The following is a 16,724-nucleotide window of genomic DNA, read 5'->3' on the forward strand; positions in this document are numbered from 1 at the left end:
ACACTGAATGTCACGCTATAAATTTCCTCAAGAAACACCACTTCAAAGGTGCCGAATTACAGCAAACAAAGTGCCATATAAATGCTAATTTGAAACGTAGGCAAATGTCATTGTGAACATATGATATTGCCACTGGCTCCAGCAGGCGAAGAATACATGTTCAACCTGGCTGGACTTGGTGTTTGCCCACAGGCTGATCAGTCTGAGGAAAAGGTAAACACACAGAGGGAAAACTAGCTATGGGAGCCAGAAAGGTGTATGCAGAAAATCCTCGGTGCCATTTATGATCTGCGTACACTCAATTTAAGAGTTGCTCTCAAGAGTGAGGCATGATGTTAAGCAAGAGCACACAGGTGCGACTTCCATGGGTGCTTGAGAAAGCGTCTGAGGCACCCATAGGAGACTCACAGTGTGAGCTGATGATACCAGAATAGTCATGTTGGCCAAAGGAGACAACTCTGAGCTAAATTCAGTGAGGTCCATAAATATTGGATTTGAAATGAAACACTCGAGATGCTAAAGTGAAAGCAAATGCGGCAATAACCATTTAGCAATTACTGGCCATTTTCATACACACACCCCTATTTTGGTGGACTATAAGTAATGGAATAAACCTAACATTCAGTACATGAAAAAGGACGTTGTACTGGGTTGAGATCAGGTAACTGACCTAGCCAGTAAAGAATATTCCTTTTTTTTGCCATGAGAACCTCTTGGTAACTTTCTCTGTATGCTTTGGGTCATTATCCGTCTGCAGTATGAAGTGGTGTCCAGTGAGGTTTGACGCATTTTGCTGAATGTGAGCAGAGAGTATAGGTATTCATCTTGATACTTATTGCACTTGTGTCAGCAGTCAGGTCACCAGTAAACACCAATCACCCATTTCCATTGGCAGTAATACATGCCCATGTAACAATGCTGCTGGACAGACATGATTGACACAGCACGGTCTGCTTTGAATCATGTTGTTCCTTTCATTATCCACACTTTTCTCTTACTGTCTTTTTTTTTTATCAATTAAGAGTTTTAATCATTTTTATTATAATTTAATTTTGCATCACATTAATTCTGTAAAACATTCAGTCCAGAAATGTAACAAATCAAACCAGGGACCAAAAGTACTTTAGTAATTGTTTTACTTAGCTGGCCTGGAAATATACAGTTTCAAGCAAGTGTTTTGCTGCATGTGTGTGTGTGCGCTTCTGCTTGACTGCATGTACAATATATTCTTTGGTATTTCACTTGGTTGGTGATTTTGTTTTTATTTGGTGTGCTAGATGGATGCTTTGACTTGACATATTTCAGATGTTCCATATGAATGTCAATAGAAGTCCAGCAAACATAAAATTGTGTGTTAGCTTTTAAAGATAAAACAAAGTCAGAAATTATAAAAAGAAGTTGATTTAATTTAGAAAATATCTGATTTAGATCAAGGAAGTCAAGGAAATTGAGTCGGGGTTCAACACTCACCACAAAGTCACAAACTACGCAACACTTTTTCATTAATAACTGTAGTGAACGTCTCACGTCTTTACAAGTTGCAGAGACACGAGGTAATAGATCACTACTGCTTTCTAAATTATTTTTGTAACTATATCTTCGATGTAGAATCTGATTGTGTGCTTTTCTTACCTGCACAGGTGCTTGAAGAGGATTTGCATTGTGTCGTGGTTCGGTTTTGGCAACTTCTTGATTAAGTCTTTAAGTGAATTCACTCGCTGCTTTTGGTCCGAGTATTCTGAAGCGGAGCGACAGACAGCAGGTCAGTGAACACACGTGCAGAGAGCTCCATCTTGTGGCCAATGTATTTGAAACAGCAGCTTAACCTCAGATGGGAGCTCAACATTTTATTGGCCCTGTTCTAACGATGTTATTCCTTGTCAGAGTTCATCTCAACAGTGATCTCAGTAAATCATGCTACTCACTGATAGCGTTGACAAAGTCATTGAAGGACCCGTATGTGAAGAGTGGCTCAGACAGCTCCCTGAAGAACATCTTGAGAGCTCCAGTGGTGACGTGGATGTCCTCCCACTTACTGTCATTAAGATCCACCTTCTCATCTAATGGAGCGAAAGACAAAACAAAACTCAACACATACTGTACAGAGTTTAAACATGTTTTGGGGCTGTTGGTGTTGTGGCAGAGCTGGGGAAGGTGGGAAGTTAAGTCCTACCGTGATTCACAGCAAAGCGCAGCTTCTGTATCACTGCCAAGTTCCCGCTCACTCTGTATAAGCCGTCAATATTGAGACCTGAAAGACAAGGATGAGAAGAAGAACGCATTGAGTGGCAATGAGAAGACTCTGGCTCCTGATATGCCATAGTGTTTAAAAAAACAGAACCAACAGGGTGACTGAACAAAGTCTTTGCTTTGCCTTGCAACACTGCATGTCTTCTGTTAAGAGGACATGAATGGTGCTCGACACCAGGTGTCAGAATAAACAAACCAGTCTCATTATACATTCTTAAGATGTCGGAAAAAAATAGAAGAAAAACTACTGTACAAGAGTGAATGAAATTTGAAATACAACGACAACCAGGTGGTTGATGTTAGTGCTCGACTGTCAACACAGGAATCGATAAGGACTGACATGTCCAAATAAGCCTTAAAAAATAGATAACTAAATAAATAAAAGGCAAAGGTCAGTCACAGCTAACAACCAAACAAATTGTCAGCTTGTTAGGTCACGAGATGGGGTCTTTATACCTCCTTAGAAAGTGACGTGTGAGATTTAACAGCTTTAACTAACAGTAGGATCTAGGATACAGCATGACGGCTGCTGTTCATACCAGTGTTCTCCACGTGGTCGATGCACATTTTGACGAAGTTGGGCACAGATGTGTTCTCCCTCTGGCACAAACTGGCCAAACTGCAGCCAAACACCTGATCTGTGAAACAGCAAAAACACAGTCATCACACACATCATGTGGGGAACAATGAGAGTGGAGCTAACGCCTGTACTGTACTCTGTGTGAATACCTTTAATGTATCCTTTGTCTCTGACCGCCTGATATGTTGGCCGACGTGTCAGGAACTTCTTCAGCTTCAGCCTGGTTTTCTTTTGATCTGATGAGTCCATACTCACAGAGGTCTTCATCGCTGAAGGGTGCAGGCAAAAGAACTTCCTCTTGAATACACTGATCATAAGCAGTACAGTACAACGTGTTGTAGTAACATTAGCAGGGTCAGCCTGTCTCACCTCTGGTTTTCTTGTCCCTGTGGTCTTTCTCTTTGTCATGTTTCTCAGCTCCTGGAGACTCAGGCATGTCCTCCTCAATGGCCTCATCTGACTCCCAGGCCTGGACATAAGCAGACGCATGTACTATTGAACGCAGTCAGGTATAAGACAGCTCAGACTTCACTGGTCTGGTGTTTACTCTGATATGAGCTCTGGCAGCACTAGGAAAGTGTTTTAGTGGGAATCTCCAAAATTGGACTGTAACTCCTTTATCAGTTATTTATGTTTTTCCTGTAGTTTGGACCTAATAAATTACCACTGATGTACAGATGAAACTCAGATTCAATAAAAAGGAAAACTGACGTCACATAAAGATTTTACTAATGGAAGTCAACATGAAAGTGAAAATGACTGCAAAGACGTCTCCTCACATGTGTGTTGATGGTCTCTGTAAGGGCCCGGTACCAGTCATTGATCACGCTGTCGATCTCTGACTGGATCAGCAGCTCTGTCCCCTGACGAGTCTTCAGCTGCCAAAAGAAAAGTCTAATTTACTTAACATTTTGTGTTTTGATCGAAATGACTACTTGAAAATGTCCACAGCCAAAGCTGATCTGCAGTGAGACTTGATAGCAGATACCTCAATAACGTGTTTCTTGCTGGACTTGTCCTTTGAGGCCCACTCCACAGACCCCCCACGCAGGTCAACTGTGAACTCGGGCTTCGACTGGTTGCTGCCAAACTTCTGAAATCAACCAAAGATGATTACAACAGGACACATAATTTAAAAGGACTAAAAACTAAATTCAGATGAAGATTTAGAGAATGTAAATCATCTGAACTCTTCACTGATACTAACTTATCTTCAGTGTTATTTTACATAAAAAGCAAAAACACTGTTAATGTTTGGTATTAATGTTTCTGTTAATAACAGGCTTTTGTTTGATTACTGAATATAAAATTCAAGGTCTTTTGCTTCTCACATTTTCCAGTTCCTTTTTTACCTGTAGTGTAAATTACACTATGTGTAATGTAAAACATGAGCAGCACACTTCACTTTGTCTGTGTTCAGTTAGATTTCTGACATAAAAATAGTTCAGAATCTTACATATTTCTTAATTTTAGATGTCTGATCTTTTTGTGTCTCTAAAACCTCAGATATTCTGATTCTTTTCAGGGTTATGTGAAAAGTTGAGCATCAGTTAGGCATTCTGTTATAATTCACTCCTGTTATCACACACAGCTTTAAGAAAAATCATCAAAATCGGCATGCTTTGGAATAAGATCAGAGAAAGTGACTAAGGGATTGAATAAGTTATGTACTCCTCTATTCACCAGCTATTTCCTAACAGTGTCTGCCTGCTCTTTGGTGATCAGCAGGCAGTGTACTGTAAAGGGAGGTTTATCAGAGCTGAAAAATTGACTAGTGCCCGGAAACAACACTGATGAGAGCAGAGAGACTGAACAAAGTGGCATTGAAAAACATAAAACCAAAGGAAACACACTGGACTGATCAGATTTAAATGGTTGTCATCGTGAAATAACTTGTTTGGACATAGTTTTTGGAAAATTGCACAACTTTCCAAATTGGTCCAGTGACAGGACCAAAACGGTATGTTTCTGATGGTGACAAGGCAAGAACTGTTCTGGTGATTCTTCTTCATTTTCTCTAACAAAGTTATCAGGAAGTAACTCATTATTACAAGCCTTTTCACAATATACAGTCCAATACATTGTTAATATTAAAATATTGATTAGTAGAATTTATTTTTCTTATTTTTTCCCCACACAAACATCAGTTAAAGCAAGCGTGAATGAGAGAAAGAAAGAAAGGCAGGAACAGCAACACATGCAGAGAGGGGGGGACATACAGTGGCAGCCTGCACAGGCCGACAGTTCACAAAGCCGACAGCAGGACGGGGCTTGGCCGAGCGCCTCCAGTTGCTAAGGAGAGTGAGGAGCAGCTCTGGGATGGAGCTGCTGTGGTAGTAAGACTTCAGGGAAGAGAAGGTAAGAGAAGAGAAGAGAGTGGAAGAGAGGAGAGGAGAGGAGAGGAGAGGTTCACAGCACAGATGACAATAAAGACAGGTGACTATGCAGAAATAAAGAAGACAGGGATAACAAGGATGAATGGAATGGTGCAGCTGAGGAGATCTGCAGAAACACGGGCTGATGGGATACATACCCAGCTAGTGCTGCCTCCCTGACCCTTTGCAAAGAGCAGAGAGGAACCCTGCAGCACTGTCCATGACGAGGCCCAGTTCTTCCTGTTGGCCAAAATAAAACAAAGACAAGATGAGTGTGTGTTTTCAGAAAAGGCTTTTAAGTTCATCAGGCCTTCAAAAGTTGTTTCCTACCTGACTTTCTTTCCATTTTCTGTGATTTTGGTGACATTGAGAACTCCACACTTCTCTGAGGGCTAAGGAGGAAAAGACAGAGGCAGATAAGAACCTGCTAGAACACATGTATAAAAACACACACACCACCACACACGCTAACGCTCGAGAAGCAAATGCGAGGTGTTGGAGAGTGTAAGTGGCTGTGCTTGATGTGATGCTTATACATCACCAGCAGAGGGCACTGTAAAACTGTAGCTAAGTGTTGAAATTGCTGCACTAGCACTGGCAGAAATGCTTGTCGACATGGTGTTAGTTGTGACACAGTTAGGTGCAAAAGGGATGAGTCGAATGGAGACTTAAGAAGTGAAGAATAAGAAGTGCAGCGTTATGACGATGATGATGAGTGCAGTGCAGTGCGAGCTGGGATACTAACGGTTGAGGGGTGCTTAGGAGATGAGGGGCAGGAGTCAGAGTCTGGAGAGCTCTGCTTGGGCGCCGGAGCACACTCCTACCAACAAGAGGCACAAGATGATGAGTTGCTAATAACTACCAGCTAAATACAAGACACATGAAAAGAGTCAGTCGGATGTTAGTGAGGAGAAGACGGAACCTGGAATAGAATCAGAAGGTCGTGTTACATGTTAATTCATATTATTGAAAGGTAGATACTGAAGGAAGGCACGTTAGAGGTGCAGTTAGAACAACATGCTTTTGAGCCTCTGAGAATAATGTGCCAACTTAGACAAGGAGGTTCATCCCAAGGTTTTGTTGATTTGCACCTTAAACGTATCAGATCAGATCTGTGATTGAGTCAACGTACACTACATCTTACACAGGACTTTAACAGAACTTATTACTGGACACACTGACAATGAATCAGGATGGATCATCTGCTGATTAGAAAAAGAAATGCAGAGATGAGGCTCTGTGTGGTACCAACATTATCTCGGTACAGAGAGAGACGGAATCTCCTCTTGTGCGGATCTGATGCGAACCGCCAGAGTTTGAACGAGAACTGCAACAAAACCACCACAGAGTTCAATAACTTTGGCGCCATATTCACACTAAATACACAACATGAACAAACAGAATTTAAGGGCATTCATTTTGTGTAAAGGTGAAAAGATAAGCAAGTATGAATGAGTCTTTTTTTTTTTTTTTTTTTTTACAAATTCCTGCCTCTGTGACACCTGTATATCGATGTATGGCAGCAAGTATTGACCAGAAATGTGAATGGATGAATTATGGGAAGTCAGGGTAACTCTCAGATTTAACTTTTTTAACATTTAACATTTTAGAGTTGTAACTAAATGTAACATCTTTTATTTTTACATTAAGGATGGACATTAACGATCTGAAGGCTCTTACTACTCTATAGGAAAGAGAAAGCAGGAATTAGTGCAAACTCCAACTTCAATCACTGTCACTAACCAATATTATATTAATCATAGTTAAAATGAGGTTTTCACTGTTTGACAGCAAGCTGGTCATTTAAAATGTAGCCAAACATGCTTTTCAATGCTTTTCATTCTCATTCACCAGCTCGCCTTTTGTCTAGGTACACAACTGACACAGGTTAAGCCAATGAAAGCTTTTCCTGTGTTGATCTGGAAACTCAGGGATTAAACACACTGTTAATAACACAGGTAATTAAAAGTCTGCCAAAACACCGCAGCAGCAAGTGTGCCTGTTTCCAATCAACCCAAAAAGTTTGTGTGACCATATTAGTTTTCGTACTGTGTGATAACCCCTATCTCTGAGCTGTTACAATATCTTACCTTGTCGTTGAGGTCTAACACATAGGTGCTGTGTCTCCACTTGGTAAGGACGATTGGATCTTGCTGCTTCCTCTCCAGACTACGACTCTTGGGAACCTCGCCGCTCTGAGGGGAGATATTATACTGCAGAGACAGACAGGAGAGCTAAAGTTTAGACATGGCAGAACTAATTTAACAGATCCTTCAGTCTCCTCGCTCTCCTTTACCTCTCCTTTTATCGTCCACAGCACCATTGACTTCTCTTACAGCCCCAGCATTGTCTCAAAAAGTCAAAAGCAACGTCTACACTACTGCCTATTCAATGTGAGAATGGAACAGTCTATTCTGACCTGCTCTAAAGCCTCCAGATTAGGTGGTAAACAGCCACTAATAGTCTGTCACCCAGAGTTCAGCACAAACTTGGCTCTTGTGCGAGCTTCTCAGACACTCATCCACTTACATTAACAGTACCGGTCTTAAGACTGCACGTAAGGGAGAGGAGGAGTCACAGAAAAGTATGTACCTGAGTTGTGGTGTTATGTGATGTAATGTGAGATTTTTTTTTTTTTTTTTAAGAAATAGATTTTTATTTATTGCTGATGCAATATGAAAGATAAGTGCGGGCATCTCATTTTCATAAAGTAATCCTACCTTGGGGAGTTCCCATTCTGACCTGGATCCATCTGCGCTGTAGTAGTATGGTCGGCCCTGTTCATCCACATGCTTTATCCACTACAAATAATAACACAAGCCGGTAAGGAAACAAATAGGTGATATAAGGAGGAGAAGTTCAATTATCAAAAGTACAAAAAAAAAACAAAAAAAAACAAATGCCACCTTCTCCTGTGTGTATTCAGACACGTAAAGAGTGTGGCCGTGCTCATCGAGCTCTTCAGACCAGCCTCTAGGGGGTGACCCATACTGGCTGTCAGACTGACTGGAGTGGGTGCTGTGGCAGTTTTCCTCAGAGGACAGTGGCTGTGTGAGACAAACATGGATGAGATACAGAGACACAAGGCTCAATGACACATGTTTTCAATGAAGTGGTATCATACAGCACACATGGGACTTCCTCTGTGTGATTTAGTGAGATTACCACATTGTTTAGTAACATAGTCAGTTGCCAGTTCATGAGGTAGACCTAGCTAAAACTTGCAGTCTAAGGATATAATGTACAGGTTTTATAGAACCTGGGATGTTGCTGATAGTTTTGGAGGCAGCAGACTGTGCTATAATGTGTTATAATGACATGCTTTGACATGAATATGCTTTAGTTACTTTGTACACCCATTTAGGTCAGTGAGGGAGAGCTAAATAATATTTAGTAATACACAGGAATCCATAATATATTACTTGTTAATAGTACTAGTTACCGGCACCCAGACTGGAAACCGTTCATATTAGCCTGGTTCTGTCAAACTGGAGTTATTACACTTGATAAGCTTTGCTAACTGGCTGCTGCCTTTGGTATCATACAATATTTAATTTAGCATAGAGGCATAAAGCTGCTTAATGCCTCTATGCTAAATTAGAGGCTAGTGTAGTGGTAAGATCACTGTGGGGAAACTGTGGTTCGAATCCCAGGTCCAGTAAGGGTCCTTAGGCAAGACCTCCTTACGCTTACCCAGCCGTCGCTTTGGATAAAAGCGTCTCTAAAATGAGTAAATGTATAAAAAAAAAAAAAAAAAAGTTCATGGTGTATTCGTGCAAAAAAGAAAGCATTTCTAAGTCTCCAAGTGTCCAAGAAGTGATTGTAAGTAGTAGCTATAGCTACTTGAGTAGCAAACAAGTACAATATTTGACTCTGAAATGTAGTTTCAGAGTCAGTTATTAGTTTTAAATACTCGCTTGCACCTCTAACCTCCCCCCACTACTCTTCTTACTGTTAACTACTTTGTCACTTCGATGTTAAAAACTGTGAGATAAGTGAATGTTGGTTGCTAAATCGACATGGCATGAGGGTTTGAATACATTCAGACTGATGTGATTGATTCATTACTTCAACATAATTAGATTCCAACATTAATCTCTTTAATCTCCATTACATGCAATAAACTTAAACACCACAGGAGGGCAGCGTTGGATGGCTAGGCAGTATTTCAAACCTGCCCGGAAACCATGACCTGCCCATATCAAAGACATTCCTGTTTCACTACCCTCAGAAACCACAACATTTTAAAGGTCCTTGAGGTTCACCACACCTCCACTGCAGCCTGTTTATTTAACACTGACTGACAGACCGGTTTGTTTAAACCAAGACCTGAAAACATATTTCACGTGGTCTTGCAAGTCTATTAACCTTTTATGGTGTTCATACCACAATTGGCTGAAACATCTCTCACCTCACTTTCCAGTGTACCCTGACTGTCTCCCCGGATGCTGCTGATACTGCAGCTGGTGTCCCTGGTACGAGGCGGCTTCCAGGTCCGCTCTCCAGTGGCTCGGTTGTAGTAGAAATGCCGGCCACTCAGGTCTTTGTGAGTCTCCCAGTCGCCCAGTATGTGGAGAGGTGACCCAGACGGAACAGGCGGCAGACTAGACTGTGAGATCTTTAGCTCCTGGAGGTTGGTGTAGACTGGAGAGTCAGACCGGCCCTGACCTGTAGGCGATGTTGGCTGCAGGAGGAAGAGAGGAGGGCAGAACTGATGTCAGATAATGTACTGTCCATTCGTCCGTTTCTGAGTGTGAAGGTGAGGCAGTGAGTTATAACTACAAGGCAGGCTTCAGCTGCTATTTACATCAGATGCAATATGTGGTTTGCAGACTTTTAAAAACCTGGTTAGTCAGATACTAATCGGGTCCTGGAGTCATATGAACCCTACTTAAAATGGTCCTGGTATTAGTATGCAACTTAAATAGCTGTTTAAAACCTCTGTTACTAAGGGCTTTTCTCCTGTTCTCTGTATAATTGAAATCCGCAAAGAAAAAAATTCAGATAATGTATAAGTAAACATTTCATAAGTTGGCCCCACCTATTGTAATAAACATGGTACACAGGCTTAAATGTTCCCAAATCACCAAAACAACTGCTTTTTGTCCAGTGAAGACAGGGTGAATGTACATGAGAGCAGTGATAAAATATAGTGTGAAACTACAACCTACACTTCAGCACAATGTCTGTGGTTTATATTTGATAGTAATCGCAATGTGTCACTTCATTAATAGTCGTAAGGTAGTTTGTCCTAAGAATGGTGAAACAGGAAAATGGCGCATGACACAAAACAAAGTTAAAAAGGAAGTAAAAGAGGTAGTAGTGTTATACTGTTATGGAACCATAGATCAAAATTCTTATTACTGCTTTCATTTCTTACAATACATGACTAAATGTCTACAATTTTCCTTCCTAGTAAAAACTACCCAGAGTCAATGAAATTAACTTAATCACAAGTGTGGCCCCATAGTGTCAGACACACTTCAAAGCCGGTTTTTAAAGTCTTTGAAGACATGGCAGCATCCAAAGGTCATTTCCAAAAAGCCAGTAAGCTATGTTTCCATGGCTACTGCTCAGAGCATTTAACGCTGTCCTGGGTGCTTCTGAAAAATATTTTGTTTTTGGAGCAGTGTTAAGTCTCTGAGACTGATGCCAGCCTTGTGTCTCTCTAGAGACGATCCAGCACCAGACATTCTGTAAAAACATCGAGCAGACAAACGTCCACACAGAAAAGAATTCAGTATCAGAAGCGGTGCCAGCGCTGCACCTCTCCACTGTTTGTTACAGGTGGGGAGTGTGGGGGGGAACACACTTCAGTTAGAGCGTTTGAACTGTTTTCAGGACGCAGATGGGACTTCCTGCCGATCTTGGAATAACAGGAATATTTTTCACATAAATTATTATTTAATATCCTGCACACATGCGGGGGCAGAGGAAAGGTTTCCGTGGCCTCCTGCTGTTTTCAGTTAGGTTTACCCGCTGCTTTTTAGTTTCAGTCCAGGGCTCGAGCGTAGAGGCAAACCACTGAGACGTGAACTCGGGTGAACTCGGGCTCAGGCTCATCAGTCACAACCAGATTGGAGCCAGTGTGCTGAAGATTTAATTGGGTTTTTAGGGAATAATGCGGTAATGATCAAGTCTAAATGTAGATGTGTAGAAGTGTGGTTTAAAAGAGAGGCTGGGGTCAAATCCATTTAGATTCCAGACAAACCAGACTGCACTCAGCTGGTAAGTAATTAACAAGCTTTAACATCCATTTTAACACACGTTCAACTACAACGCTTACACTTTCATTTAGATAGCAATTTATTTCTACCTTTTTTTTAGCATTTTTGCCAAAACTTAATAAGTAGTGTTAGCAAGACAGACAAGAAACGTGAATAGAGAGGGGGTATGACATGTAGCAAACAGCAGGACTTAAACTAGGGACGCTGCGGTTATGATGCATGCACTAATCATTTGGTTTCAAAGGTGTTTCATTCATATGATAATTGTACCATAACCTCTGATGGACCAAAGTATGCACACATGGCCTGTGCCACCACCATCACCACACAGGAGAACACACACACACTCATTGCAAAGGCACCAAGCATCAGTTCAGCTTAGATCTCTAAACTGCTAAATCGCACAAAGTATTCACAGCAGGACTCCTCTACAATTAAGCAATAAGAAAACACATAACCTTAGCAATAACTTGAAAAAGTTCTTTTAAATTCATTAGTCATTACAGAATTGTGATCACACAGTTGCTTTAAAACATCTTTACACACCTTCAGTGTTTGTAGATTTAGATATACAGTACATTATACAAATCACATATACAATCACAATGTTTTGCCAACAAGTTACTTATGGATATAATGTAGTTGTAGTAGGTGGAGGGCGGTTTATAATAAAACCCAATTCAATTCATTCTTAGTTCAAATTCAATGGGCAACTACACCCTACAAACCACTATACAATCAGTATAGCAGTAGCCATTACCTTTAATATACATATTGATAAAAAAAATAGAAAACTGAAACTATGCAAAATTAAGGGGAAATAATAGTACAGCATAGTAGTGATGTTGGGGACAATGGATGTCTGCTTTTGCAAAAATAGAGAGAAAAAAGAAAGAAAAGACAAGCCTAATGCTATGTGGACCATATGCTAAGAGAGAAGTCTGGAGCATGCTTGGAATAGCAAGAGGTAGGAGAGGCACTAAATGTTTAATTGAACTCAACATCAATCGTCTTCCTGTCAGATTGCAGTCTCATGGTATCTGCTGGTTTCAGACAGGCAAACATTCGTAAGGACCTTATTAATGCTACCTGGAAACTAATTTAACTGTTTAAAGAGAACAAAGTGATAGCTGCCAGTGTCTGGCAGAAAGTTCTCAAACTATAAATACACAGTTCCAGGATATGAAATGCATCGGTGTTGGCAAATCATATACTCTGTTCTATATTAATCTGTGAGTGGACGCAGTGCAGTGAAAATAGCACCTCAACAACTTTTTAAACAAACCAAGTTAACTCCCATTACATCTCCTTTCAGTTCTCTATGTGCTGTGTCACCTTGGATCCGGGGCTGCCCACAAACACGTCGTCATCATCCTCACCGGCTCTCCTGTAACCTCTGAATACACTCAATGCACGGCGCATGGTGATGCACAGTGGCCATTAAGTGTGATAGGACAAGTGCTGACCTCTCCGGCTTCACCTCCAAGACACTCATACAAACTCCCCTTCTGTCTCTGTCCTCGCAACTGTGCAACGGTCCACTTGAAGGTAGGAGGTAACTTGAGAGTGATTGTGACAGAGGCAAAGGGGAACAGGATCTTTCTGCCCCACGCACAGAGTACACAACCTTATCTGACACAACAGGAAATAGTCCAGATACAACTGGTTAACGCTTCCTTTATCAGACATTGTTTCTGTGTGTTTAAGTCAACCTGGGCACTGACGGACATACTGACAGTTCAGATTGTCTCACCACAGGCCAGACACTATATTTAGCCTGACTGCTACACTCAGACTGCAGAGGAAATGTAATACCGCAGATCACTGCGGTGCAATGGTTTATCCTGCACTCATCTTTCACCTGGACAAGTGAGCACTGAAAAGACAACCGGCAGTGTAGTATCAAAGTTGCCTACAGTGAAGAAGAAGACTGAGACAGAGCAAGAAGGAAAGGCAACAGCCCACAGAGTGATAAAAGGAAAGTTTGACAACTTTCATCTACACCTACGTCAATCCAACCCTGCTGCAGATAGTAAATGCCTATTTCACAAAGCTCTGCATTAGCGATAATGATTTTTTTGGAATCAGCACTGTCTGGTTGTAGATATGAAAAGGTTTTCAAAAATCAGCTGATATACATTTGTCACCTCCTTTTGTAGAAGATAAGATTAGTATCTTCTTTAAGTCTGACTGCAAGTGTTTTCTGAAAGTTCTTCATACTGTTTTTGATTTCACCTCTTAGATTTGGTTGGAATAAAATTGGGGATGGAATATGTACTGAAACCTTCAAAAACAAAGCATGTCATAACTGAAAATTCCATTAAGATACTGCTGCAAATGTTGAAAACACAAAATGCATATGCACTTTCATAGCAATTTTTCACTGAAGAGTTAGATATTTACATCTGTGGTCAGTGAGTGACTGTAAACCCATCTCACTGTATCGTCATGAGCCGGCTTCTGAATAGCTTGAGGTGAATGACACGTAGCTGGGATTTACAGGGTTGAGACCAAGACTCTCTGTCAAGTAATTCAAAATAGGAAGAACCTGGGATAGATTGGAGGGATCACTAATACAGGTTAGGAGGCAGAGATGTAAATGAGGGATGGAGTGAGAGCTAGAGGGCAGGAGTAAGAGGAGAGGAGGAGATGTGCTGTAGAATGCAGAATGCTCACATCTGCAGGGGTCTGTCTGCGATAAATCATTTTCAGACTACAGACCAGTACAGTATAGAAGCCATACAAACTGCATTAAAATGCATTATGCAGCCTGGAGAGTGTATAGGCACACCCAGTATGAAAATGTGTGATCAATTTGACTCAGAGGTCTAATGGACTAAGTGTAAGGCAGCATGGAGAGATGCATGGACGCACACTGCACTAGCAAAATAATGAGAATTGCTTTGCTAATGGAGCCCAATGACATTATCAGCTCTATTGCGTGGAACTGTAGTTTACTGTAACCCATGTGTTTATCACTGTATAAGGAACTACTCTGGGTTTCCTCTTTTCTCCTCCTTCAGTTTATCCAGCATCCCGTCCTACTGTGCATGTACAATCAGTAGAACATGCCTGTGCCTCTCAGCGCTCTTTAAATTAAACCATAAATTCTTCTGTGTAAAGGAGTACAGGTCAGAGTGAGGACAGCAGGGATGTGTGGGCTGCAGCTGCCGCAAACATCCACTAGGTGTCCCCCACAAGTTGCAAGGAAGGATGGGGAGCAGGGGCGTGAGTGAGTGAGTGGGAGTTTCTATCAAATGTAGCTGGCCGTGAGGAGATTGGCATGAGGAGGAGGGGTTTCTACTGAACACATAAAAACCCATTCTGCAGAATCTCCAAGCTGCACATTAGTTATCTGTGCAGCCCACTACACAACTAGCTCAAATGTTTTGTTTTTAGTTGTCATGGTCAGAGCTGTTAAGCAATTCAGTCACTTTACAGCAGTCGATTCATCACGCTTCTGCTGCTGCCAAAATAAATAGAACAGACAAAAAATGTAAAGCATGAATATATAATATTACGGCTTGCACATAAATCAGTAAATGATTTTAAAGACATACTGATGTCCTGCTAGTACAATATCAAAATGCTTGATCTCTTATGGGTTAATGCATGAATGTATTATTGAAACAATAGACATGCCATGCTCAGTGAGTGATGCCAACAAGAATATAGCCACCCGCTGTGGACAGCCTCTCCTTCAAGGCATGCGTGTTGTTGCACTCATCAGAAGTGGCACGAGAGAGTCTGAGAGAGCCATTCAAATGCTGCCTAATGTCACACCTCTGCACACTCGGGCAATCATGAGAAGGTGTGATTTTCCAGTTGTGTGTTACTACTAGGTCAGACCCAATTGCAAGGTTAGAAAGAGGTTTCAGAAGCTATTAGCCCATGTTCAGACCAGCATTAGAGCTGCAATAAAAGCAACAACAAAATAAAAACCCACAGCCTACACATTAATTTGAATAAAACCACTTGTTGATGCAGGGAAGTTGCCAATAGAGAAAGTCCAGCAAAACAATCACAGGCTTGTTTAGCATAAATTGGCTTCGGCACTATTCAGTCACTGAGAAAAGTGTTATGTAGCCAATGAGATATGTGCAAGCACAAATTCCTAGTGGATCACTTTGTAATGCAATTACTGGATTAGTTTATATCGTTACCTGGATGCCCATGGAGGCATTAGTTAAAGCTGAATTAAATTTACAAATATGAAGATGAGCACATTTGATGTTAAGGGCTTCAGACACAAACAAATAACAAGCAAAGAGAATGTGCGACGTGGCAGAGAGTTGCATATGTGACCAAAGTGACATCCCTCCAGTGTTTGAATATACACTGTGTGCGTTAGTGGGTAGGATGGAGGAGGTGACACACCTCCCCCGAATCACAAAACCTACTCCCGCTCTCTCTGTTCCTTTGTCCTCTGTCCTCTCATCTTTCTCTGCTGACCTCTACCCTCCCTCCTTCATCTCTCACTTTCTTTACCCTCCTCTAACCCTTTGTTCTCCGCACATACAGCAAACTCTGCCTGCCCTTTTCCTCAGTCGCATATTCTGACACTCATGCACCAGATGTCTATGGCCATCCTTTCCCTTGCTCCTAGGCTCAGCCACCTCCCCTCAAACCACCGCTTTCCTTTACGCTCTAGGAATGGTTGTCCATATGACCAGATTAACCTACATTTCCAGCTCACTGGGCATCAGTCAGGCCACATTCATTCATCCCTCCATCATTACATTTGTGAGATTTCATATGGCAAACCATGCTTCTCTGTCTCTCTTAGCAGACAGCGTACACAGAGATGCAATAAGGAATGCTTATAATTGCACACGCTGCCCCTCACTTCCCTTAGCAACCAGTTCCACTCTTGCACTGCAGTTTACAAAAGCATTGTGAGAAGACCTGATATTCAGCTTGATATTCAGAGAAAAAAGAAAAAGATTAAGAAGTGAGTGTGGGTAGGAAAATGTCAATGAAATTCAAATATTGACTGTACTCACTGATGCACATACATGAGTCAGCAAAACATGACTGGGCTTTGTTAGTGAAAGCATCAAAATTCTAAGAAACCCTGGGATGACAGTGAGTCAGCATCTTTCCACTCAGCTGGATGATAACAGCTACTTTCATTTCATGGATGGGAGGATTCAGTGAGGCTCAACACCTGACAGAAACGCGAGCAATTAACCTTTTGGTCCCGAGCTGATAGAGCTCGACTAAAATGTCAGTTTGTGTCTGTGGAAATACATCTGATAAATCTCTGTGAGCTCAATGAAGAATAACTCGTGT

General features: G+C 41.4%; 1 protein-coding gene across 4 annotated transcripts in view; it reads right to left on the reverse strand.

Moving 5' to 3' along the window:
• Positions 1–16,724, reverse strand: part of arhgap12b (Rho GTPase activating protein 12b) — a 47,051-nt gene that overhangs the window by 1,973 nt on the left and 28,354 nt on the right. The window contains exons 3-17 of one of the 4 annotated variants that reach the window (XM_026362711.1): positions 9,617–9,889; positions 8,112–8,252; positions 7,926–8,006; positions 7,296–7,418; positions 5,951–6,025; positions 5,536–5,597; positions 5,364–5,445; positions 3,819–3,920; positions 3,610–3,708; positions 3,200–3,299; positions 2,980–3,099; positions 2,790–2,888; positions 2,174–2,251; positions 1,926–2,060; positions 1,633–1,738 (exon numbers count right to left, since the gene is read on the reverse strand). In XM_026362711.1, coding sequence (XP_026218496.1) covers positions 1,633–1,738; positions 1,926–2,060; positions 2,174–2,251; positions 2,790–2,888; positions 2,980–3,099; positions 3,200–3,299; positions 3,610–3,708; positions 3,819–3,920; positions 5,364–5,445; positions 5,536–5,597; positions 5,951–6,025; positions 7,296–7,418; positions 7,926–8,006; positions 8,112–8,252; positions 9,617–9,889 — 1,676 coding nt within the window. Of the gene's footprint in view, positions 1–1,632; positions 1,739–1,925; positions 2,061–2,173; positions 2,252–2,789; positions 2,889–2,979; positions 3,100–3,199; positions 3,300–3,609; positions 3,709–3,818; positions 3,924–5,363; positions 5,446–5,535; positions 5,598–5,950; positions 6,026–7,295; positions 7,419–7,925; positions 8,007–8,111; positions 8,253–9,616; positions 9,890–16,724 lie in introns of all 4 variants that reach the window. The other 3 variants (XM_026362710.1, XM_026362715.1, XM_026362712.1) reach the window with 3 other exon arrangements.

The sequence above is a fragment of the Anabas testudineus genome, chromosome 2, assembly GCF_900324465.2.
Source record: "Anabas testudineus chromosome 2, fAnaTes1.2, whole genome shotgun sequence".
Lineage (NCBI taxonomy): Eukaryota > Metazoa > Chordata > Actinopteri > Anabantiformes > Anabantidae > Anabas > Anabas testudineus.